General features: G+C 39.9%; 1 protein-coding gene across 1 annotated transcript in view; it reads left to right on the forward strand.

The window, feature by feature from the left end:
* DSCAM (DS cell adhesion molecule) overlaps positions 1 to 26,564 on the forward strand; it is a 632,908-nt gene that overhangs the window by 552,299 nt on the left and 54,045 nt on the right. The window contains exons 22-27 of the mRNA XM_073360366.1: positions 5,054 to 5,171; positions 5,942 to 6,105; positions 14,172 to 14,270; positions 14,589 to 14,777; positions 16,112 to 16,402; positions 20,695 to 20,871. Of these exons, the coding sequence (XP_073216467.1) occupies positions 5,054 to 5,171; positions 5,942 to 6,105; positions 14,172 to 14,270; positions 14,589 to 14,777; positions 16,112 to 16,402; positions 20,695 to 20,871 (1,038 nt within the window). The remainder of the gene's footprint in view (positions 1 to 5,053; positions 5,172 to 5,941; positions 6,106 to 14,171; positions 14,271 to 14,588; positions 14,778 to 16,111; positions 16,403 to 20,694; positions 20,872 to 26,564) is intronic.

Genomic DNA, 26,564 nt, shown 5'->3' on the forward strand with positions numbered 1-26,564 from the left:
TTGGAATTTCCAGTGGAACAGGACTTCTAGTTTCCTGCCATCTCTGCTCACAAGTGGATTGCAGCTTTTACTGATACTTCAAGGTGTTTTGGGGTCTGTTTTGTAGATAAATTATAGTGACTGCATTAACTGCTATTTTCTTAGACAGGATGACTAAAAAAAACCCTCCAATAGTGAAATCTTGGGTCCACTGAAGTCAAGTGAGAGTGTGGCATTGACTTCAGTGGGAGCAGGATTTCACTCCAGGTGGTCAGTCTGTGGATAGACTTTTGGGTTTTGTTTGTTTTAGTTAGCTTGTTTTTTAACTATCCAGTTACCTTTTCCTATTGTGTGGTCTTGTCATGCTTGTGTTAGTCTTTCCCAAAACATATGCCCCTGAAAATGGCACTGCAGAAAACAACACTGTAACATCACAAGTGACAACTGACTTTCTTCATGCTGTGGTGGTGGTATCATTTACTCAAGACAGTGCTTCTGAAACCACCATCCCATCAAGGCTAATGAAGTACCCGCACGTGTAGAATAAGTAGGTATTTGTTGAGTGCTGTTTAGCATCAGCAAGTAATGGGCATTTTCAGTCTGGCTCTTTTTCTATCAGTAATATACTGTAGTCCTACTACCTAGGCTTCATTTCAGCTGTTCCTCTCAATCATTATAACTGATTTTTGGTGTGTGTTTTAATTAATTTTTTTTTCCAGAGCAAATGTCCTAATAAGCTGAGGCTTCTACCGCACATTAAAAGAATCTCGGCATCACAGTCCAAAATGATTACATAATATATGGCTTCATTTTATCTTTATGAATCCCAACAGTCCCACTGTAGCCCACAGAAGTAATTTCCTTTCACTCTTCAAGACCTGTTCTGTTATGTATGATTTTACTTTAAATATTATTTGCAGAGGATAAGAACCCACTGAGATGAAACATCTCAATTACATTTGATGCTGACTCTCGTTTTCATGTTTGTCTAATTGGCACAAAATGGATCATTAACTGTCAGTTCTGATCAACATGCACGACTGAAGAATATCAGTATTAAAAATGCACTATGAAATGTAGTTGAATCCAAATTCAGCATGGTGCTTTTAGATGCAGATTTAAGGACTGAAAATGAATAATAATTACATTAAGGGTCATACCTGGGAAATTCATTATGTTAAAGCTAAAACATGACCCCCACAGGGCCTATGTGTTATGGAACAAAAATACTACAGTAACATTTTGCTGAAATCCTTGGGTACAGTATGTGTTAAAGATGGAGCTGCCATCTTAACTCTGAATTTATTAGCTTTTGTGGATTCAGGTTAGACTCCTATCCCCTCAGCACCCTTTGATTTGTTTGCCTAACTCCCTACTAATTGCGGTGAGACTATCCCTCTTAAAGTTAGCAAATTTCATATTGAAAAACAAAACAGCTTTGTGTTATGCAGCACAAAAGGAATCTATTAAAAATGACAAATCTATTTCTCAAGTTCCCACAGCTCAAAAAACCAGTCTGAGCTTTTCCAATTCATAAGAAAATTCATCTTCTCCAGATACAATGTTTTAGTCTGGGCTTGCTCATAGCATGGTGAAGAGAACACCCTGTTGACTTGTGTTGAACATCCTGCTGCTGCAGATGCAGACATTTAAAATTCATGACTTAAGCAAGCATGTGTAAAGTGGAACAAAATGAAGTTTCCTCTATGAGCCAACTTATAAAATATTTCCTTGATCCTGACAACGACACTTTTCTTATTTTTAAAATTCGTTGTCCCACATAGATTCATCCCATACAACGTAAAGGCCTCATTTTCAAAGCAGACAGCTCATTTTGAGTACACAAATAACAGTTTTATAGGCACAAAATGGTGCAAGAACAAATTTAGAAAGCGCCTTTAAAAATTGTGTCTTGTATTGCTAAAATTGTCTGTGGACCATGCATTTGAGGACACATCTTACACAGCCAAATGAATGTTTTCAGATGGGATACCGTGCTCACTTTAGCATGTGTGTGATCACATTTCCCATGACCAGCGATCTGTTCTTTTCTGGTGATTTCTAGTTGCCAAAATGGCCCTTGGGTACTATTGCAACCTGAAGGAACTTAGATCAGACAAAGGGCTGTTCTAAGCTGCACCAGGGACTGGCTCCAGGATCAGGGGCTCAGAGGTCACATAAAGCCACATTTTCCCCCAAATGAGTTGGGTTCAACACTAGTGCAGCTGAAGATCTGCCCCTACATGTCACGAAAGAGCAGTTCCAGTAAATTGCATCTTTACCCTCAAATATCCATTCTACTCTATATCTGAAGTGAATTCTTGACAGAGAGTTCACAACTATGGATAATTTTAATGTAATGCTCATATAGAGGAGATGAACCATCCATAGCCTGACCTAATTGTCAAAATCTGTCTGTCTATTTTAGACATTTTTATACCATGCATCACTATAGTATTTAATCATTGGCACTCTTTTTTCCCATTGAGCCAGTCTCAGCCAGAAAATATAGACCTAACTGAAAATCACACATCAGGTTATGAACCCTGGCAGTTCCACCAACAATCCCACTGTGGTACAGTAGGTATCTAGCCTAAACTGCTAACTCTCACAAGGCTGTGGATAGTGATGATACCCACTGGACTTCAAGATGACAATGTTTTATTTGGGGTAATAGTTTTCTTTTTTACATTAACATTGCTTTGGATGGAAACATTGATAATGGGCAACACTGCTTCAAAGAGCCTATTGTATTCCATGAACTGCTAGAAAATGAGAAAGAAGAACCTTTCTACCCCAGCCGCTCATACAGAAGTAGAGCAGGTATTGGGACAACCTCTGATCACAGGATTACCTTAGCCCTGGTCTACACTAGGACTTTAGTTCGAATTTAGCAGCGTTCAATCGATGTAAACCTGCACCCGTCCACACGATGAAGCCCTTTATTTCGACGTAAAGGGCTCTTAAAATCGATTTCCTTACTCCACCTCTGACAAGTGAATTAGCACTTAAATCGGCCTTGCCGGGTCGAATTTGGGGTACTGTGCACACAATTCGACGGTATTGGCCTCCGGGAACTATCCCAGAGTGCTCCATTGTGACTGCACTGGACAGCACTCTCAACTCAGATGCACAATTGTTTGCCGTTGCTCTGACACAGGGAGGGGCGACTGACGACACGGCTTACAGGGTTGGCTTACAGGGAGTTAAAATCAACAAAAGGGCTGGCTTTACATCAAGGAGTATTTCAGGCAGGATTTCACGGAGGGTTCCAATAAGAAATGGTGCACCTAAGTTATTGTTCTTATTGGAACAAGGAGGTTAGCCTGGCCTCTGATTGATACATGGCTAGATTTACCTCGCTGCATCTTCTCTGTGAGTGACTGCAGTGTGACCTAGAGGAATGAGTCCCCTAGACGGGGGTTGGGGGGGGGGGTTGCAAATGAGTACAAAACAAATCTGGTCTATTTCTTGTTTTGATACACTCCATCTATCTTTTACATCTTTGGCTGGCAGCAGACGGTGCAGAAGGACTGCGTGCCATCCACATCTCATGGCTGCTCGGCAGAAGATGGTACAATAGGACTGCTAGCCATCCTCATCTCTTGCCTGTGCGGCAGAAGATGATGCAATAGGACTGCTAGCAATCTGTATCACCTGCCTGCTCACCATAAGATGGTTCAATAGGACTGACTGCAGGACTAAAGAGAATTACCTGATCAAGTCACTCCAAATTTAGTCCCTGTGCCCATGTCTGCCCAGGCGCTCCTGATCGACCTCACAGAGGCGACCAGGAGCACCTTGGACATGACGATGACGGCTACCAGTCCTATTGCACCGTCTGCTACCACAAGGCAATGGGTTGCTGCTGCTGTGTAGCAATGCAGTACCGCGTCTGCCAGCACCCAGGAGACATACGGTGACAGTTAGCTGAGCGGCTCCATGCTTGCCATGGTATGGCGTCTGCACAGGTAACTCAGGAAAAAAGGCGCGAAACGATTGTCTGCCCTTGCTTTCACGGAGGGAGGGAGGGAACGGGGGCCTGACGATATGTACCCGGAACCACCCACGACAATGTTTTAGCCCCATCAGGCATTGGGATCTCAACCCAGAATTCCAATGGGCAGCGGAGACTGCGGGAACTGTGGGATAGCTACCCACAGTGCAACGCTCCAGAAGTCGACTCTAGCCTCGGTACTGTGGAAGCACTCCGCCGAGTTAATGCACTTAATGCACTTAGAGCATTTTCTGTGGGGACACACACACTTGAATATATAAAACAGATTTCTAAAAAAACAACTTCTATAAATTCGACCTAATTTTGTAGTGTAGACATATCCTTAGAAAGAATATGCAGTGGGGCATAGGACCATACAGGCAAAGCCTAAGGTGGTTTGACACTTGTAAAAAATGAGTCTTGTTTATAGCAAGAGCAGGAAATAAAACAATGTTGACTTTTGAAGGAATGTATCTGGGCCATTGAAGACATAGATTAGTCATAAAAGAGATTATCAAGACAACTATTGATAAATTCAGAATGTTTTCAACTTTCACTTCACTGAGGTGAATAAGATTTTGTGTTTGCTAGTCAAAATGAAACTAGGAGATATCATAGGATACTGACATACTATTCTTCAGTAACTAGAGTCTTTAAGAATCTGACATGTTGTAGATATGACTACCAGAAAATGTGGACTAGAAGATCATTCGAAGAGGGGAATCCCTTTGAGATGACATTTCATCTTAGCTCCTACCAATAAATATACAAAAGATTAAGTTTTCATAAAGTACTAGGAAAGTAAAGAGGGCTCAGTGATTAAAAGCTTTTGGGATTTATTCTACTTCAAGGCTCTTCCATCCCCAGTCTTCTTTCCTCCAGATATTAAAAATGCATTATTTGTGTTCAAATAAATAGCTGATAATGTGGGTCAAAAATAATTAATTTCATTGAAACAGAGCTTGGAGCAAGTTGGTTTTTCCTTTAAATATTCAATTTTGCATATGTGTGTTTTTACTCCGAAGAACGCATGAAAAAGTGCTCCTCTGTTTCAGTCTTCCTCTTCTTATTGTTCAGCTCCAGCCAGAATTCTGACGTTCAGTGGCACAGTAACAACCCCATGGATGAAGGATATCATCCTTCCTTGCAAAGCCGTTGGTGACCCATCTCCTACAGTCAAATGGATGAAGGATAGGTAACCAGCAACTATATGTGTAGCTTGAATAAGACACTTTAGCTTAAAATCATGGGCAAGATTGCATGAGTGTGTCAGGAGGAATTTACCCTTGCTTCACTGTGTGGAGACTGATTACAGCTGCAGAAGGGAAGTTCAGAATGTCCGACGGACTAAAACTTGTTGACTTTAAAGGTTAGAAAGTACTGAAAATGTGGGGGAAGATAAATATTAAATACTTTAAATATAGTTTTAATTGCTGTTTAGATATCAGGCTCAGGGAATATAACTGTAGTGTCAGAGGTCATTGTGTTGCTAATGTGAATCAAAATCCATGGTAAATGCCAACAATAGTAATTTTCTAAAAAGAAAACATTCATGAGTATAGAACACGAGACCCATTTTGCTCTTTTCTAAACATACTGGTCACACGTTGGAGAGCCATGCTTGTAACTGCATGGGCAATAATTTGATCCAAATATTGGATCAGCAGTGAGAGAGAGAAATCCATGTCCCATACTAGTGATTATGATGCATTGTACAACTTTGAGTTACATTATGCCCCGAGTTGGTTGTACTTTTTGAAGTGGCAGATAATTAAGGAGGGAGCCCTCTGCTTTATTATTCAAATCATAGGTAGGATTCCCACCTGTCCAAATACTGACCACTGGCATTTTCCAGCAGCATGCTTCCAGTGCTGCTTTAACTAAAGAGGGTCCTGTTTTTTCTTTTGTTTGTTTTAATCCGATTGTAACTTCTTTAATGTATGCATTTTGTTTCCTGTGAGGTAGTAACGGGACACCCAGTCTAGTGATGATTGATGGGCGAAGAAGCATCTTTAGCAATGGCAGCTTTGTTATCCGTACTGTGAAAGCAGAGGATTCTGGATATTACAGCTGTGTGGCTAGTAACAACTGGGGATCAGATGAAATTGTTTTGAATTTGCAAGTACAAGGTAAGCCAATTGGACCTTTTACATAATTGTTTTTACAGTCTTATCATGGCTGTTAGTTAATGTGTGAGAGTGTATGTAATATACATTTCAGTGTGTGTCTGCTTGCATGTCTATGTACAAATAATATTTTTGCGAAGTTGAATATTCAAAAAACATGAGAAATCATAAGAAAGGTTCTCCTAGTAACGGTGACTTGGCTGCTTCACAGTTTATCATCCTATGTATTTTATGGTATACATTTTTCAAGCTAAAAATTAATATGATAAAGTCATTGACTTCCATGGGACTTATGTACTTAAAGTTAAGCATGTGGATAAGCATTTGCAGAATCAGGTCCAAAGTGTTCACTTTCAATTGGTTTTGAGTTTCTCCACAAGGAAAATAGCATCCTATGCTTTTACTGTTGTTATGTGTATATATAAGTATGTCATTTTAAGGTTACAAAATTTAGCAATAACTGAAGGCATTTTGTTTAAACTTCCCAAATCAAATTTTGCTGGACTGAGACCTAGCATGGAAAACTTCAGTATGAAAGGAGAAATGTACAGAAAGCTATGGTGACTATAGGAGGGGGTATTAATATTTTCCCCTATTATAATCTTACTTAGCAGGTATTACCAGGTACCTGCTAGAATATTTTTTAAATGTATACAGTCACCCAACATGGTATTGCTAGGTGCACAAACAATGTGAAAATACATATAACACTGATGTCAACAAAAGCACACAATGTTCATGTGCGCACACACACACACACAAAGATCCCTCAGCTCACAAGACTCTCCTCCTCTTTCCCCCTCAGTGCAAAGCTTGAGCAAATAATCCTTGCAATGTGCCTTAATTGTCAAAAACATATCAGACACGGGAAATATATTACTGAATTGAGCACATGGAACAGTCTTTGGAAAACACTCCATTCCCAGTCCCCAGATAGACGATCCTAAAAATGGTCAGTTCAAGCAGCCCAGCAATTTACAACACAAAGAGAGAGGTGGTCTCTGTGGCAGTGTAGGTATCCCTATCTATTAAGCCTTGAAACAAATATCAGTGAGTGGATTAACTCACCTAAAATCCAGCAAAGGAGTGGGGATGCTTTTTTGTAATGTCTGAAACATGATCACAATAGGGAAATGGGACAGAAATAATATTAAGGTGGAGCCTTGTTTCTTGTACTCTAGTACATGCTTTCATAATTGTTTAATCTCGAAGTTATTAAACTGCAGTAACTAAAAGCAAATCACTATTAATTCCTTGGAATAAAGGGAGATTGGCATTTAATTTGTGGGATCTTAGGTGGAGAACTGTGATAAAAAATTGTATGTTCAATCTTTTAGTGTGTAGTATGTTCAGTAACTCTCAGTGGAATGTACCAAAGCAAAGGGAATAAGGGAGCAATGGTACAGTACATCTGATAAAAGAAAAGGAGGACTTGTGGCACCTTAGAGACTAACCAATTTATTTGAGCATGAGCTTTCGTGAGCTACAGCTCACTTCATCGGATGCATGCCGTGGAAACTGCAGCAGACTTTATATACACAGAGAATATGAAAAAATACCTCCTCCCACCCCACTGTCCTGCTGGTAAGAGCTTATCTAAAGTGATTATCAGGTGGGCCATTTCCAGCACAAATCCAGGTTTTCTCACCCTCCACCCCCCCACACAAATTCACTCTCCTGCTGGTGATAGCCCATCCAAAGTGACAACTCTTTACACAATGTGCATGATAATAAAGTTGGGCCATTTCCTGCACAAATCCAGGTTCTCTCACCCCCTCACCCCCCTCCCAAAAACCACACACACAAACTCACTCTCCTGCTGGTAATAGCTCATCCAAAGTGACCATTCTCCCTACAATGTGCATAATTAAGGTGGGCCATTTCCAGCACAAATCCAGGTTTTCTCACATCCCCCCCACCCCCATACACACACAAACTCATTCTCCTGCTGGTAATAGCTCATCCAAACTGACCACTCTCCAAGTTTAAATCCAAGTTAAACCAGAACATCGGGGGGGGGGGGGTTGGAAAAAACAAGAGGAAATAGGCTACCTTGCATAATGACTTAGCCACTCCCAGTCTCTATTTAAGCCTAAATTAATAGTATCCAATTTGCAAATGAATTCCAATTCAGCAGTTTCTCTCTGGAGTCTGGATTTGAAGTTTTTTTTGTTTTAAGATAGCGACCTTCATGTCTGTGATTGCATGACCAGAGAGATTGAAGTGTTCTCCGACTGGTTTATGAATGTTATAATTCTTGACATCTGATTTGTGTCCATTTATTCTTTTACGTAGAGACTGTCCAGTTTGACCACTGTACATGGCAGAGGGGCATTGCTGGCACATGATGGCATATATCACATTGGTGGATGTGCAGGTGAACGAGCCTCTGATAGTGTGGCTGATGTTATTAGGCCCTGTGATGGTGTCCCCTGAATAGATATGTGGGCACAGTTGGCAACGGGCTTTGTTGCAAGGATAGGTTCCTGGGTTAGTGGTTCTGTTGTGTGGTATGTGGTTGCTGGTGAGTATTTGCTTCAGGTTGGGGGGCTGTCTGTAGGCAAGGACTGGCCTGTCTCCCAAGATTTGTGAGAGTGTTGTGTCATCCTTTAGGATAGGTTGTAGATCCTTAATAATGCGTTGGAGGGGTTTTAGTTGGGGGCTGAAGGTGACGGCTAGTGGCTTTCTGTTATTTTCTTTGTTAGGCCTGTCCTGTAGTAGGTAACTTCTGGGAACTCTTCTGGCTCTATCAATCTGTTTCTTTACTTCTGCAGGTGGGTATTGTAGTTGTAAGAAAGCTTGACAGAGATCTTGTAGGTGTTTGTCTCTGTCTGAGGGGTTGGAGCAAATGCGGTTGTATCGCAGAGCTTGGCTGTAGACGATGGATCGTGTGGTGTGGTCAGGGTGAAAGCTGGAGGCATGCAGGTAGGAATAGCGGTCAGTAGGTTTCCGGTATAGGGTGGTGTTTATGTGACCATTGTTTATTAGCACTGTAGTGTCCAGGAAGTGGATCTCTTGTGTGGACTGGACCAGGCTGAGGTTGGTGGTGGGATGGAAATTGTTGAAATCATGGTGGAATTCCTCAAGGGCTTCTTTTCCATGGGTCCAGATGATGAAGATGTCATCAATATAGCGCAAGTAGAGTAGGGGCTTTAGGGGACGAGAGCTGAGGAAGCGTTGTTCTAAATCAGCCATAAAAATGTTGGCATACTGTGGGGCCATGCGGGTACCCATAGCAGTGCCGCTGATCTGAAGGTATACATTGTCCCCAAATGTGAAATAGTTATGGGTAAGGACAAAGTCACAAAGTTCAGCCACCAGGTTAGCCGTGACATTATCGGGGATAGGGTTCCTGACGGCTTGTAGTCCATCTTTGTGTGGAATGTTGGTGTAGAGGAACTTATCCTTGCCACAAAGCCCGTTGCCAATTGTGCCCACATATCTATTCAGGGGACACCATCACAGGGCCTAATAACATCAGCCACACTATCAGAGGCTCGTATACCTGCACATCCACCAATGTGATATATGCCATCATGTGCCAGCAATGCCCCTCTGCCATGTACATTAGTCAAACTGGACAGTCTCTACGTAAAAGAATAAATGGACACAAATCAGATGTCAAGAATTATAACATTCATAAACCAGTCGGAGAACACTTCAATCTCTCTGGTCACGCAATCACAGACATGAAGGTCGCTATCTTAAAACAAAAAAAACTTCAAATCCAGACTCCAGAGAGAAACTGCTGAATTGGAATTCATTTGCAAATTGGATACTATTAATTTAGGCTTAAATAGAGACTGGGAGTGGCTAAGTCATTATGCAAGGTAGCCTATTTCCTCTTGTTTTTTCCAACCCCCCCCCCCCGATGTTCTGGTTTAACTTGGATTTAAACTTGGAGAGTGGTCAGTTTGGATGAGCTATTACCAGCAGGAGAATGAGTTTGTGTGTGTATGGGGGTGGGGGGGATGTGAGAAAACCTGGATTTGTGCTGGAAATGGCCCACCTTAATTATGCACATTGTAGGGAGAATGGTCACTTTGGATGAGCTATTACCAGCAGGAGAGTGAGTTTGTGTGTGTGGTTTTTGGGAGGGGGGTGAGGGGGTGAGAGAACCTGGATTTGTGCAGGAAATGGCCCAACTTTATTATCATGCACATTGTGTAAAGAGTTGTCACTTTGGATGGGCTATCACCAGCAGGAGAGTGAATTTGTGTGGGGGGGTGGAGGGTGAGAAAACCTGGATTTGTGCTGGAAATGGCCCACCTGATAATCACTTTAGATAAGCTCTTACCAGCAGGACAGTGGGGTGGGAGGAGGTATTTTTTCATATTCTCTGTGTATATAAAGTCTGCTGCAGTTTCTACGGCATGCATCCGATGAAGTGAGCTGTAGCTCACGAAAGCTCATGCTCAAATAAATTGGTTAGTCTCTAAGGTGCCACAAGTACTCCTTTTCTTTTTGCGAATACAGACTAACACGGCTGTTACTCTGAAACCAGTACATCTGATGTAACTAATCTTCCCTGGCATATAGAGTTTATTTTTTCTCCAGTACTCATCCTGTACTTAGCGAGTTAAGTAACTAAGATCAGCCCCCCTATAAACGAGGTGAAATTGGTGATCTTGCTTCACATCAGCATTGATCAGATTGCTGTCCTGTGACTTGAATGGGAATTTCAGCAGGTGATTACTCCAGCTGCTTTGTTCTGGGGAGCACAAAGAGTCCATAAATCCAGCTGTATTTAGAGCTGCTTTGTGTCAATAGAACAGCACTTAGTAGCTGAAGCATGCTTGTGAATCTGACCTAGAGGATGAAATTCTGGCTTCATTGAAGTCAATGGGAGTTTTGCCATTGATTTCAGTGGAGTCTGGATTTCACCCATAGTGTTCAATTTCACAACCTTCAGCCTCCAGTTTCTTTCTCACTTCCCAGAAGTCTCCTACTACAGGACAGGCCTAACAAAGAAAATAACAGAATGCCACTAGCCGTCACCTTCAGCCCCCAACTAAAACCCCTCCAACGCATTATTAAGGATCTACAACCTGTCCTAAAGGATGACCCCACACTCTCACAAATCTTGGGAGACAGGCCAGTCCTTGCCTACAGACAGCCCCCCAACCTGAAGCAAATACTCACCAGCAACCACATACCACACAACAGAACCACTAACCCAGGAACCTATCCTTGCAACAAAGCCCGTTGCCAACTGTGCCCACATATCTATTCAGGGGACACCATCACAGGGCCTAATAACATCAGCCACACTATCAGAGGCTCGTTCACCTGCACATCCACCAATGTGATATATGCCATCATGTGCCAGCAATGCCCCTCTGCCATGTACATTGGTCAAACTGGACAGTCTGTACGTAAAAGAGTAAATGGACACAAATCAGATGTCATAAGAATTGTAACATTCATAAACCAGTCGGAGAACACTTCAATCTCTCTGGTCACGCGATTACAGACATGAAAGTTGTGATATTACAACAAAAAAACTTCAAATCCAGACTCCAGCGAGAAACTGTTGAATTGGAATTCATTTGCAAATTGGATACAAATAACTTAGGCTTGAATAGAGACTGGGAGTGGCTAAGTCATTATGCAAGGTAGCCTATTTCCCCTTGTTTTTTCCTACCTCCCCCCCCGTCCTCAGACGTTCTTGTTAAACCCTAAATTTGTGCTGGAAATGGCCCACCTTGATTATCATACACATTGTAAGGAGAGTGGTCACTTTAGATAAGCTATTAGCAGCGGGAGAGTGGGGTGGGAGGAGGTATTTTTTCATGCTTTGTGTGTATATAAAAAGATCTTCTACACTTTCCACAGTATGCATCCGATGAAGTGAGCTGTAGCTCACGAAAGCTTATGCTCAAATAAATTGGTTAGTCTCTAAGGTGCCACAAGTACTCCTTTTCTTTTTGCAAATACAGACTAACACGGCTGTTACTCTGAAACCTTTCTCACTTCGACTATCTATGGTGAAAGAAGAGATGGAACCTATATTAAGATTCTGCTCCCTCCAAGTATTTTTGGGCAGGCTGTCTCTGACAGAGCTGAGTGGGAAACAGTTTTCCAATCCTGGGAATATTTTCAAGAGTGTGAAAATATTTCCTTATTCTGAATCAAGACAAAATTTTCACAAACCAAAAAAAAAAAAAAATCAGTTCAGGTTAAGTGAAACATTTCATTTTGATCATTTCAAAATGTTTGATTTTGACATTTTTTTTTCTTTGTACTGCTTTTTCACTCAAATTGGCTTAGGTTTCTAAGCAAAAAGTCATGACAAACTGAATTTTTCATTTTGAAAATGTGGAAACAAAAGATTTTGACAATTTCAAAATTTTTGTCCAAAAAATTTTCAAGGCCAGGAGATTCATTAAACGTATCTCTTTCTCAGACAGTTTTGTTTTTGACATATTGGCATTTTTTAATAAAAAAAAATTAATAAAAAATGTTCCTGATCAGCTCTGATCAGTTTCCAATCCTAGAGAAGTCCACGGTGTTTCTTACAATATGGACTACATCATAGAATTCTTAGGAGGAACATGCTAGTTGTGGAAATGATAAGGGCGGGGATTCCCTCAGGAAAGGGCAAATGGCAGAAAGATTTTTATCTACTCATCAGTACCTGAAAGTAAGGATGGATAAGCCTGGTTGAGTAGAGAGAAAACAAATCCAAACTCTCAGACAAAACCTCGACTTGAACTGAATCTGTGTTGTGATTGTAAAGTTTATATAACTTTTTAAAAAATATTAATCTATAATAATCTTGAACCTCTGACTCTCCTGGTTCAAATTAGGAGCAGAAGGGGAAGTGAAGTGACTAAATACCACAACAATTTTCCTTGCCATATTTCTGGCCTGAGTCTAACCAGGCAGTCCCAGAAATCATACGAGAGCTTTTTCTCATCAAGTGTCTAGTTCAGAATTGCAAACCCAAGAGGTTCCGATAAAGTTTAAATAAATTTTCAGACTTTAGGCCTCTGATCCAAACTGAATCAACTCTTTGGAATTTCACCTATCACTACTTGTTAATTTTTTTTAACAAACAGCATTAGCTTGGCAAATGTTCGTCTTTGAGGAGTCCACAACATGCACTGCATTTTCTGTCCCCCCATTCAGGAATCGTCAGTTGGCATAATAGGACTAGATAAATAGTTCAGTTGGAAACCAAAGCCATGTACGAGTCTTCCAAAATGAACCAGAATATTGCAAGATGAGCTCACGTGATGGAATCATGATATTTTGTCACAGTGAAAAAGAGGGAGGGATGGTCACTTTCCCACAATCAGCCCAAGCGCAGTGTGCTCTGGGAATCCATCCTTTATGCCCAGGCAAAATTTTGGGTCTGATAGACTCTATGCACAGCAACAGAACCAAAATGTCTCCAGGTTTACCCACCTCTTGTTGGTAGTGCTTCATCTCCTCCATGTAGATGGGCATCATGAGTGGAAGAAAAACATCTGGAGGAGCTGTGGCTTTGCAAAAGCTGCTTTTGCACATAGAAAGCTGGATTTCCTTATGGCAGAGATACTCCATTCCTGTGCCATTTAACGCACACAGCTAAATTTTCAGCACACGGAGCTGAACAAAAAAATGTGTATGTACCCACTTTTGCTCATGTATTACCACTATTTGGTGCAAACGCATCCCTGCGTGTGCCATTTAGTTGCAAACGGGCTGCACTTTCCATCAGCTAAACATGCAGCCATTGTGCTTAAAACAGGTGTGAAAATTAATAGAAAGTAATTATGAGAGGCCAAGTGTGTTCCTGGTCATTTGGAAGGAGATCCTGCAGGATAGCAGTGCTGAGAAATACAGATGTTCAGAGAAAAAGTGGGGAAAAATGAAAGATAAAATTGTATAGAAATGTAAATATAAAAAATGAGAGCTTGTCTGCTCGCTCCTAACTGAGGATGTCAATTATACAGACACTTTGACAGAAATAATTTGCATTTTTGCCACACAAAACAGTTATTTGATAAATGACTGTTAAAATGGTTTAAAGCTATGCATAATCATTTAAATCTATTTTCTATTTTTAACTCCTTCCCATCCAGTGCCCCCAGACCAGCCAAGACTTACTGTGTCCAAAACCACATCCTCTTCTATCACTCTTTCCTGGATACCTGGAGACAATGGCGGTAGTTCTATCCGAGGTAATAGAATTCAGGTTAACTGCAACGTCTTACTAAATTATCATCTCTTTATAGGCCTGGCAAATAATAATGATTAGGGCTCCATGTCTGTCATGGAGGTCGAGGAAGTCACGTACGCAAGTAATATGTATATTTATATTACACAGAATCTATTGGAACTAATCCAGTAAGAAGCAAGTTCAATATCTTTCTGTGCTAAACGGTTTCCAAATATATAAAAGTCCTCATAACATCTTGTCATATTCAGCAGAATTTGTGATTCATATCTGCTAAAGAAGTTAGGTTGCTGGTTTATCATTGTCTTTGCTTTTCTTGCAGGTTACATACTGCAGTACTCTGAAGATAATAGTGAGCAGTGGGGTAGTTTTCCCATTAGCCCTAGTGAACGGTCCTACCGTTTAGAGACCTTGAAATGTGGTACCTGGTACAAGTTCACACTAACTGCTCAGAATGGAGTGGGACCAGGACGCATCAGCGAGATCATAGAGGCCAAAACACTTGGAAAAGGTACTGAATTGCTGTCCTGTTTACTCAGACAGTTAATGAGTGTGAGCTCTCCCATCCTGCTATAGAAGTAATTCTGTTGTTATGGTTAGAAAGAGAAGCACAGATGTTCCAATTTTAATTGCTTTGAGTATTTTGTTACTGCTTTTCAACACATGGTTTGCATTGTTGTTGTAAGCATGTTGGTCCCTGGGCATGAGAAAGACAAGATGGGTGAAGTCATATCTTTTATTGCACCAACTTCTGTTGCTGGAAGGTGTCTGGGAAAGGAAGCAGAGTTTCTGAACTAAATATAGGTTGGGATAGATTGTTAAGCAGAAGGGATAAATTACCTCAGCTACTTTGTCTCTTTGAAAACATTTTCAGCTATGTCTTTATTGTGCAGAAGAGGTTAGCAGTACAAGCTGTTATGTGCACCTTAACTGCTTCTTTTTCTTGATTTAACTGGTAATAATATCCCAAAATGATTTGGCAAATTTTACCTCTGAATCTGAAGTTTTTAGCATAGCTGTCCTTTTTTGTCCTTTTTAGTTAATTTGAAAATATACTGTCTGTTCCCTCTACCGTTAATGGGACTTGCCCATATGTTTCAAGGTAGAGCTAGTCAGAAATCAGAATTTCCATAGCATGGGAAATTCCAGTATTTTTAACATTTGTTTTGATCTTGAAATGGGATGAAAAGTCAAAATATCAGCTGCTTTTCAGGAATGAAAAGTTTAGATTCAGAAACTTCAAAACAAAAAAATGTGGACATTTTTGAACAAAACAGTGTTTCATTTCAAAATGTCAACATTTTGATGCCTTTGCTTTGAGATTTCCCATCACAAAAACAGAAAATTATGTCAAAATTAACATTTTCCCACAAAATATTTTGATTTTGACAAAACCCCCTATACCCCAAAATGTGCGGCTGAAAAATTTTGATCAGTTCTACTTCAAAGGGAGAATATAGCCCTAAAGGGCAATTCACTAATGTTAACTTTTTTCCCCAAGTATACCTGCCTTTCTGTGAAACTTAGTTCTCTATATATTTGTTTTTTGTTTGGGCAGCAGTGAATAACATTCTGAAATGTTGGTTGTAGATTTTCAAACTGACTTGTGCAAAAGTGCAAACTGATTTGTGCAAGTCTGGTCCACACAGAAATGCATACACACTGTTTCTGGGTTTAAAAATCTGGGTCTCTGGAAAAAAAAACATTTTGAAATGGGGAGAAAAATTTGCTGTCTAGTGGACACTTTGAGAATGATTTATGACAAAGGCAGGACCCTCCTATCAATTATTCCTTATTTATTTTTATTTATTTTAAGTATTTCACTTAAAATATACTTTCTCTTAGAGCCACAGTTTTCCAAAGAACAAGAACTCTTTGCCAGTATTAACACCACTCGAGTGCGATTGAATCTTATTGGCTGGAATGATGGCGGTTGTCCAATCACCTCCTTTACTCTGGAGTACCGGCCATTTCGGACCACAGTATGGACAACGGCTCAGCGGACATCACTTTCTAAGTCCTACATACTGTATGACCTCCAGGAAGCAACTTGGTATGAACTGCAAATGAGAGTGTGCAACAGTGCAGGCTGTGCAGAGAAACAGGCCAAATTTGCCACACTCAACTATGATGGCAGTAAGTGTATCCATTTTATGTATTTGGTTTAGATCAGTGGTTCTCAACCCGCTGCCGCCTGGCCCCACAAGCTCCAGGAGTCCAGTGTCAGGGTGGGGCAGCCGCCCAGCCCCACAAGCTCTGCGGGTCTGGGGTCGAGGTGGGGCAGCTGCCTGGCCCCACAAGCTCTGGGTGTCCGGGATTGGGCAGCCAGCTGGCCCCACGCAGTCAGAGTCCGGGCTGCCGTTGCCCTGTAACCCAGCCCCTGTGGCCAGGTAACAGACTGTGGGCCACATATATGTTCCACAGTGATAAATAAGTTGAGAACCACTGGTTTAGATACAGTTTTTGTGTAATATCTAATGTTTCTCTTCCATCCAGCAGTCATTCTGATCTTTTTTTTATGACTGGTTCCTGCAACCATCACCAGAAAGAATGTGATTGGCTGCAGTGTCATTCCCCAGAGTTTCTTTGTGACAAAACTCCAACCCCACTAAATAACCTAACACCGAGCAACTCGGAGTGCTGGACTAATAGCTAAAACTAGCCTTTTTTGAGTGCAGTAAGTTATTTTGGTGCAGGAGTTTTCCTTACTGTGTTATTCAGTCAGTGCTGTCTATAACTCAAGTACCATCAGCTGGCTTCTTAGTGTTTTACTTAGGCCTTTCTGTCTCCTCCTTCTCGATCCTTTCACACACAGTTTTTCTGCCTTTTCCTGCCATTTAAAAAAGCCAAGCACAATAATTACTGCATGGCTGGATCTGCTGTTTTAAGCTGCACATTAAGTTGGGATGTTGTGAAAGGCGCAGACCAGAATGTATAATAAAAGAACTAGAGCATTTAGTCACTACATTCATCTGAAAACCTCTTTTCAAAAGGCAGCTCACATGCTTTTTGGTTGGTAGATGGTAAATAATTTAATTTCACATAACGTTACCTAAGTGCCATTTAACTTTAGGTGCGGCGATATAGAATCTGCAATAAGAAGACAATAAAACTGTAAAAGTATTTATATTTCAATGGGGCAGTGCTTCTGGTCAGCTGGAAAATCTCACAAAGAGCAGCAGACATTTCTGACACTGATTATCCTGTTTGATAACAATGCTTTGGTAGTGAAGATCTACAGCCAAAGCGGCTACAGTCAGACTTAGAGAAAGAGAGTATGATCTAGAAAAATGAGCACATGACTGGGAATCAGAAGAATTTGTAGAGCTGGGTGGGAAACAGAATTTTATTTACATGAAAGGATTTTTTTTATACCAAATTGAGACAAAAACCATGAAATTCTGAAATTTGTTGTAGAAATACCAAAACATTCCTACAGCAGGGATGTTTCAGTGTTGCCAAAATGAAATGTACTCCCCATGTTCTCTGGCTCCCTAGCTGCTCTCTGGTGGGCTGCCAAGATATGGGGGAGCTATAGAGCTGGAGACGATTTTTCTGTGGAAACTCAAAATATTCTGGCAAAATTTAAATATTCCTGAGGAACATTTTGATTTTGCAGAAGATGAATTTTCCATTAGAAAATCATTCAGATGTAAAGGTTCCAACCAGTTCTACTCATGAGTGCTAATCCTGACCTTTTTGTCTCATTGTGTGACCTTGGGCAAGTCATTTAACCAATCTTTGTTTCAGTTTCCCTACCCGGTAGAAAGGAAATAATAATACTTCTGAATTTATGTACTGTAAGTTGTTTTAAGAACTATTGTACTGGGGTTTTAAGATGTAAAGTGCTACACATGAGTGCTTGTTAGCAATTGTAGAATTTGGGTAAATCCTTCAGAAATTTAGCAGAAAGTTCTGAATTGCAGATCCTTTCAGTTGTTTGGTTTGCATTTAGTTTGGAACTACTAATAGGTGTTAGATGAAATGCCCTAAAATGTAAAGCTCTGTACAGCCAGTTAGTCTGAAAGGCTAGAGCCTTGATACTAGAGCTCTGTGAAATTCTTTGATTTCAGTTCCCAAACATTTCAGCTAACCTTCCCCAGTGGTTTCAGTTTGCAGAATTTTGTGTCCCCTCTATTTTTGCTTGAGTTTCAGTTACATTCAAACCAAAATACTTAGGTTTGGATTCTTAGCTGTAAGTATCCACTAGGCATAGCTGTGGCATGGGGAATACAAAGAAGCCAGTTTTGGATCCCTAATTCTGAGGCTGGTTCAATTCTAATCCTGGAATAAATTAGAACAGTTCAGTAGCAGCTCTAAACTACACTAGTTGACTAGGCCCACAAAAGCTAGATGAGTAGGCCCACAAAAGCTGGAATGCAGAAAGACACTCTGGAGTACCAGGTCCAGAGTGTATCATGGGATATGTGGTCTGGCTGGGGAGGCTGGCCCACAGGGGTAAATGGGGTCATGAGGCACCCGAACTACAACTCCTGTGAGGCACCACAGTAGCTCGGGCAGATGCAGATGAATGTTGAACTGATCCAAAACAAAACATTTGCAAATGGAAATATTTATAACTTTTTGTTCTTTATTACATTTGTTCATTTTAACTTTTAACGGCAATTCAGGATGAAAAAAAAAAGGTTGAAATATCAGAAATTGCCATGGGATGGAAATTTTGTTTCTTGCTCAGCTCTAATTACACACGCTAAACATCATACAGTGATTGTGTGAAGCATATATAATTCTATTAAACTTGTAGTGGCTATTGTATTAAACTAACAGTGCACATCTATAGTGTACCAGGTTTGCACTTTATTTAGAATAGCTATAGAACATTTATTGTATTTACCTAAAAAATGAGGTTTTAATTTAAAGTTAGGGCATTATTTTAATATCACTTAAGTCAAAATATAGCATCTCGAAAGACATGTTTTTAGATACTCCTGAGCCTAACTCTCTTCTCAGCCAAAGGGTTTGTATAACCGTAACTGAAGGCAAATTTTAGTCATTAGTATTCAGGAGAATTTGGGATGATTACATTGCAGAGACTAGTTTGCCCTTCATTAGTTTGCAGTTCTTTCCATATCTTTATCTGTTCATTCTCTCTGTCGTTCCCTTATCTAACCATTTCTGTTTTTTCTGTTTAAATGTGTTTTCATGCTTTACTCTATAAAGCTGTTGTTATTCTTGGTTTCCTATTAAACCACATTATTTTTGGTATAATATGAACACTGTAGCTCAGTAAAGGGAAAAAAACCATACACAATGTGTATGAAAAATGCTACTGTATGAAAATAAATGTGCTGAAGTATCTGAGATAACCTTGGATGTTGCCACAGCCTGTGCTTACAGGGTATCGCTGTGCTTATTATGTACAAAATAAGTAGCTATTCTGCAAAAAGGGTGTAGATCTTTACATTTGATCTGTAATTATTGGCACTTACATTGCATCACATCATAATACTTGTATGATTTTGAATGCTACATAATGAGAGAGATCCCACAATACAGCAGTTAAAATGTAAAAGAGAATGTACCTGTTTTTTAATCCTAACCTCCTATCCATTCAGCAAGCAGATAGCCAGTTTTATGCTTCAGTAGCTGGTTAAAATTAAATAGTTTTCATCTGCAGTCATCAGAGTTCACAATACTTACATATTTCCACTGATGTTCCACACAAATCTACATTTTATAGCCCCACTTGTGGGTGCACATGGCAGGTTAATAGTAATCAGGAAGTGAATGAGAACCCTCTCACAATTAAACAGCTTTCTTTAGAAAGGGCTGCATGCTGCTCATATCCCTGAAAAGGAAAACAAAGAGTGAAGTATTACATGCCATACGTCAGGGAATGGTGCTGAAAATGCAAATGCATCCCAAAATGAAAAGAGCAAGTTGCCTGGCTCTTAGAATGGCTTTGCTTTATAAACTACTTCCTCTACTCCACTTTTAAAATCTCATGGTTTCCTCATATCCTTGTTGTCCTATTTTTCTCATGAGCTAACCCTCTGAAAGTCTTTATCAGCTCCGGAATTAGCAGCAGGTAGGTTCTCTGAATTCAAGATCAATGCAGTGCTGCCCACTTAGACACCTGATGCAAGAATGTTTCTGTTTAAAGGGCCCATTTGATATACATAGCAGTGAATGTACATTAGTTTTTAAAGGAATATCTGATAAATGATGTAAATCTGTTACACAAATACTAATTTCCCATAGTAAACAATGAAACAAATAGGTTAGACTTTAGATCTGAAATTTCTCTGTAATGGTTAAATATGTCATGTGTAAAGGTAATACCATGTTGGACATGACAAAAGCCTCTAAATGGCTTGTATGCCCTTGGAAGATAGAGTACAGTTTCTATGAAAACTCAACCTTTTCTCTTCATTAATAGGCATCTAATGTCATGAAACTGTTTCCAGGTACAATCCCTCCACTCATTAAATCAGTTGTCCAAAGTGAGGAAGGTCTGGCAACCAACGAAGGGCTAAAGATGCTGGTGACCATTTCCTGTATCTTGGTGGGGGTCTTGCTGCTTTTTGTGCTTCTGCTGATTGTACGAAGGAGGAGGAGGGAGCAGAGACTGAAGAGACTCAGAGGTAAGAGAGGACATCTGGCATTTATTCCCACATGCTCATAGTCACCTAGCATTAATGTATAAATGGGACTGTGAAGAGAAAAGCTTGTGAGACTTTGTGTGGTTTACCAAAGATATTTTTCTACATAAAGTGTCATTTTCCTGTGATATTAAGTTAGTATCTGTAGTAGTACAGGTGACTTGTTTTTTAAAAAAATCTTTTCTTTTCTTTTCTTTTTTTTTTAACAGAAATGAACATTGTAAAGAAATAACTTTTTGAAAAATCAGTCTCTCCATAAGCAAAGTGATTATTTTATCTGGGGGGAAAATCATGTGTTCCATTTGTTTATTTTTTTAAAAGGATTTCCGCATCCCCTAGTTACAGTTTCTTTGAAAAATCATATTGGTTGTTCTTTGGGGGAGAGAGAAATCCACTCTTCAAGAAAACATGAACCACGCATCTAGGATAATTCTGATGCAGTAGCCAGATATCAATGAGCTAGAAAAACACACCCATAAATTCTCTGACTTGCTCATATATGTTTTGCAAAAGATGTGATTGCATATTGCTTATTGGGATGGACATTAATTATATTGTAGAATGTACTGTAGTATAGCAGGAGAAGTATCATAATAGCATACTTCATTGTTTACTTCAAATGGAAAAAGTTTTATACTGTCTGTTTAACTCTGCTCTCCTATTGTGTCTCGTTTTCTTTGTTGTTGAGCTGTCCCTTTCTCTAATCACTACCCTATTCATACATCAGTGTCTGCACTTGACATAGGTATTAAAGCTATGAATTAATGCAATTTCATTGCTTCTTCTGGTGAATGCACTGATCACTCCATCACCACTAATTGCAGTGCGGGCAGAATACCATCTCTGCACCCTGCCCTGTGTGCCTCATGACTTGGCTGTATTTGTGAAGCGTGGAGAATAGTACATGACAAGGCTTACTGAAATTATTTTTCTAAAAGCTTTACACAGCCTGCACTACATAATAAGAAAAATATTTGTAATCCTTAAAATGAGTTTATTTCCAAGTACTGCATGAAAGAAAATTAGACATAGATATTTCACAAAACATGTGATCTTGATGATTAAAACTAGGGCCAGCCCTAGGTTTTGCAGCATAACATGTGGAAAATCCTGTTCATCTTCCTCCCAATATTAGTATCCACCCTCCTCTTCTTCAGGTTGCTTCCTGCCTTCCTGTACTGTGTGTGTTGATGCAGGGCCCTTAGAACTGTGCAGATGTGTGGGTCAGAGAGGAGGAATGATCTTGTATATAAAGCATAGCACAGGGCGTCAGGTGACCTGGATTCAGTTTCCTGCTCTTCAGTAGGTTTCCTATGTGACATTAGTCATGTCACACTTCGCCTCTCTGTGCCTCAGTTTTCCGCATCATAAAAACGGTGACACTGATACTTACCTACTTCTCAGAGATATTGTGAGACTCAGTCCTTTAATGATTGTAGGACAGTGCTTTGAGATCACTGAGTGAAAAGCATTGTCACTATGCGTGCCCAGAGTAATTTTACTCTGATCATTAATTTGAGTTTTCATAGATTATAAAACCAGAAGGCACCACTGTGATCATCTACTTTGACCTGCTGTATAACACAATCCACAGACCTTCCCTGCATTCATAGATTCATAGATATTTAGGTCCTGTTAGAGCATAACTAGAGCTTATATGTTAGAAAGACATCTTACCTTGATTTTAAAATTGCCAGTGATGGAGAATCTACCACAGCCCTTGGTAAATTGTTCCAATAGTAAATTATCCTCATGAAAAAAGTGCACCTTGTTCTTCGTCTGAATTTGTCTAGCTTCAACTGCCAGCCATTGGATCTCATGGCATCTTTGTCTGCTACATTGAAGAGCCCTCTGTTATCAAGTTTCTATTCCCCATGAAGGTAGACTCTGATCAACTCACCCCTTAACCTTCTCTTTCATAAACTAGCTAGATAGAGCTCCTTGAGTCTTTTGATATAAGGCATGTTTTCCATACACACAGAATGCTGCAAAACAATCCTCAGCATCCTACCAACCTATTCTAATGAAAACCTGCTTTGGAACATTACATGGGGACTTTTCACATGTCCACGAGTGGGTGTAAATATTTCATTATCAAGACATTCAAGACCCCATTCTGTTAAACTGTACAGAGTGTGAAACTCACCCTAAAGTTCTTCTAATTTATTAAATTAATCCAACTCAGAGAAAAATTATTTGTGGCTCTTCTCTGAACACTTTCCAGTTTTACAACATGATTTTTCAATAGTGGACATCAGAACAGGACACAGTAGTAGTCACACCAGTGCCGAACACAGAAGAAATATAACCTCTCCACTCTTACTAAATATTCCTCTGTTCATACATCCAAAGATTGCATCAGCCTGTTTGGCCACAGCATCATACTGGGAGCTCATGTTATGCTAATTATCCAACGCAACCCCCAAATCTTTTTCAGAGTCACTGCTTCCCTGACTAGAGTCCCCCATCCCATAAATATAGCCTGCAGTCTTTGTTCCTAGATGTCTGATCTTACATTTCATTGCTTTGAAAAACATATTGTTTGCTTGCCTCCAGCATACCAACTGATCCAGATCATTCTGTATCAGTGACCTGTCCTTTTCATTATTTACCACTCCCTCAATCTTTGTGTCTTCTGCAGACTTGATCAGGAAAGATTTTATGTTTTCTTCCATGTCACTGATAAAAATTATTAGATAGGGCCAAGAGCTGGCCCCTGCAGGACCCCACTAGAAACACCCCTGTTTTTGACATTTCTGAATCTAAACTTTTCATTCCTGAATAGAAGTTGATATTTTGACTTTTCATCCCATTTCAGGATCAAAACAAATGTCAAAATATTTCTTACAGTTAAATTTTGAATTTTATCAGCAAGGCAGTTTTAAAACCATTTAATGTGTGCTATATTGTTTTTTTGTCTCATTCTAGTTTCTTATTCAAAATGTTGTGTGGTACCAAGTCAAATGCCATATAGAAGTCTAAGTATATTACATCAACACTATTACAATTATCAGCCCAACTGGTAATCTCATCAGTGAAAGATATCAAGTTAGTTTGACAGCCCCTGTTTTCCATAAACTCACGTTGACTGCCATTAATTATATTATCCTTCTTTAATTCTTTATTAATCAAGTCCAGTATCAGCCATTTCACTATTTTGCCCAGGCCTATAATTACTTGGTTTGTCACCCTTTTTAAATTTTGGCAGAGCATTAGCTTTTATCTGTCCTCTGAAGCTTCCCCAGCGTTCCAAGATTTTTAAAAAACATTAATGGTCCAGAGAGCTCATTGGCCAGCTCTCTTAAAACTCTTGGGTCCAAGTTGTCTGGAACAGCTGATTTAGAAATATCTAACTTTAGTAGATGCTGTTTAACATCTTCCTGAGTACCTGTCACAATGGAAGGTATCTGATCATATGATATGAAGACATCATCTGGCTTTTATCCAGTTACAGAACAGAAATATTTATTGAATCATTATGATCCTAAAGCTATCACTGACTCACTTTTCACTGACATTATTTACATTTAATATAATTCTGAAATTGTTTTCTCTGCATAAAGGCTTTTACAAATATTTTTTTAGGAAGTATGAACATTATTGCATGGTGTCAAGGTTCCTTCCCCACTGTGAACTCTAGGGTACAGATGTGGGGACCTGCATGAAAGACCCCCTAGCTTATTCTTACGAGCTTAGGTTAAATGCTGCCACCACCAAAGTGTTACACAAAGAACAGGGGAAGTGCCCACTTGGAAACGTCTCCCCCCCAAAATATCCCCCCAAGCACTACACCCCCTTTCCTGGGAAAGGCTTGATAAAAATCCTCACCAATTTGCATAGGTGAACACAGATCCAAACCCTTGGATCTTAAGAACAATGAAAAGCAATCAGGTTCTTAAAAGAAGAATTTTAATTAAAGAAAAAGTAAAAGAATCACCTCTGTAAAATCAGGATGGTAAATACCTTACAGGGTAATCAGATTCAAAACAGAGAATCCCTCTAGGCAAAACCTTAAGTTACAAAAAGACACAAAAACAGGAATATACATTCCATTCAGCACAACTTATTTTATCAGCCATTTAAACAAAACAGAATCTAACGCGTATCTATCTAGATTGCTTACTGACTTTTTACAGGAGTTCTGACCTGCATTCCTGCTCTGGTCCCGGCAAAAGCATCACACACACAGACAAGACCCTTTGTTTCTCCTGCCCCGCCCCCCCAGCTTTGAAAGTATCTTGTCTCCTCATTGGTCGTTTTGGTCAGGGGCCAGCAAAGTTATCTTAGCTTCTTAACCCTTTACAGGTAAAAGGGTTTTTCCTCTGGCCAGGAGGGATTTTAAGGTGTTTACCCTTCCCTTATATTTATGACACGTGGTGTGTGTATCTTCATGAAGATAAACAACTGAGGGAGAAGTAGGAATGCGGATTCCAAGGCCAGAAGGGATCACTGTGATCATTTAGTGTCTGACCTCCTGTATAACACAGGACATAGAAAATTCCCCAAATGATTCCTAGAGCACATCTTTTAGAAAAACATCCAGTCCAGATTTAAAAATTGCCAGGGATGAAGAATCTACCACAAACCTTGGTAAATTGTTGTAACATTTAATTCCCCTCACTGTCAAAAATTTCTAGTCTAGCGTCCAGTTTCAGCCACTGGATAATGATGTACCTTTCTTTCATAGATTGAAGAACCCGTTTATAATATGAGTTCTCCATGTAGATACTTATAGACGATAATCAAGCTACCCCTTAACCTTCTCTTTGTTCGGCTACATATATTGAGCTGTTTGAGTCTAGCACTATAAGGCATGTTTTCAAATCTTTTCACCATTCTCGTGTATCTTCTCTGAACTCTCTCCAATTTATCAACCTCCTCGTTGAATTGTGGACACCAGAACTGTTCATGTTATTCCAGCAGCAGTAGCACCAGGGCCAAATGCAAAGGTAAAATAACCCCTCTTCTCCTACTTGAGATTCCCCTCTTTGTGCATCGCAGGATCTCATTAGCTCTTTTGGCCACAGTGCCACAATGGGAGTTCATGCTCACCTGATTATCCACCATGACCCCCACATCTTTTTCATAGATTGATGTCACTTGCAGTGCATTTTTCATAAGAGCGTCCTTTCCATGATCTATATTTGGGGTTAAGGTTTTGATCTAGAATGGGGTTATGGCTTCAGTTCTGCCCAGGCAAATTAAGCAACCTACCCAGTATTCTCTACCTTCTAAAGCATTTTAATGATTGTTTTAAAATGTAGAGACAGCTAAAAAATTGTCTTCCTCCAATGTCGCATGTTGTATAATTTATTTATTCAAGAACTCTCCGTACAGAGACACTACTTGGTTTTCAACCAGTTATTTACCCAATTTTTCGGCCATATTAGTTGAGGCACAAGGAGGTCAAGTGATGCCTGAGGTCATAAAGTGATTCGGTAACTCTCGATATATAGTAGAATCAAGGAACCTGCTGACTTTCTCTCTTTTTCTGCTATTAACCTAGCCCCCACTGTTACTGAAACAGTATCTCCTTTGCTTTGAATTTCAGTTCATTTTAATCCAAGCAGGGGATACCAGCACAGAATGATACCTGATAAGTGGCAACGCCCAATTTAAAACTACAGATGATTTCCCCAAAGTCAACCCTAATGGGTTCAGAAATATAACTGATG

Source organism: Lepidochelys kempii, chromosome 1, assembly GCF_965140265.1.
Source record: "Lepidochelys kempii isolate rLepKem1 chromosome 1, rLepKem1.hap2, whole genome shotgun sequence".
In the NCBI taxonomy this organism is placed as follows: domain Eukaryota; kingdom Metazoa; phylum Chordata; order Testudines; family Cheloniidae; genus Lepidochelys; species Lepidochelys kempii.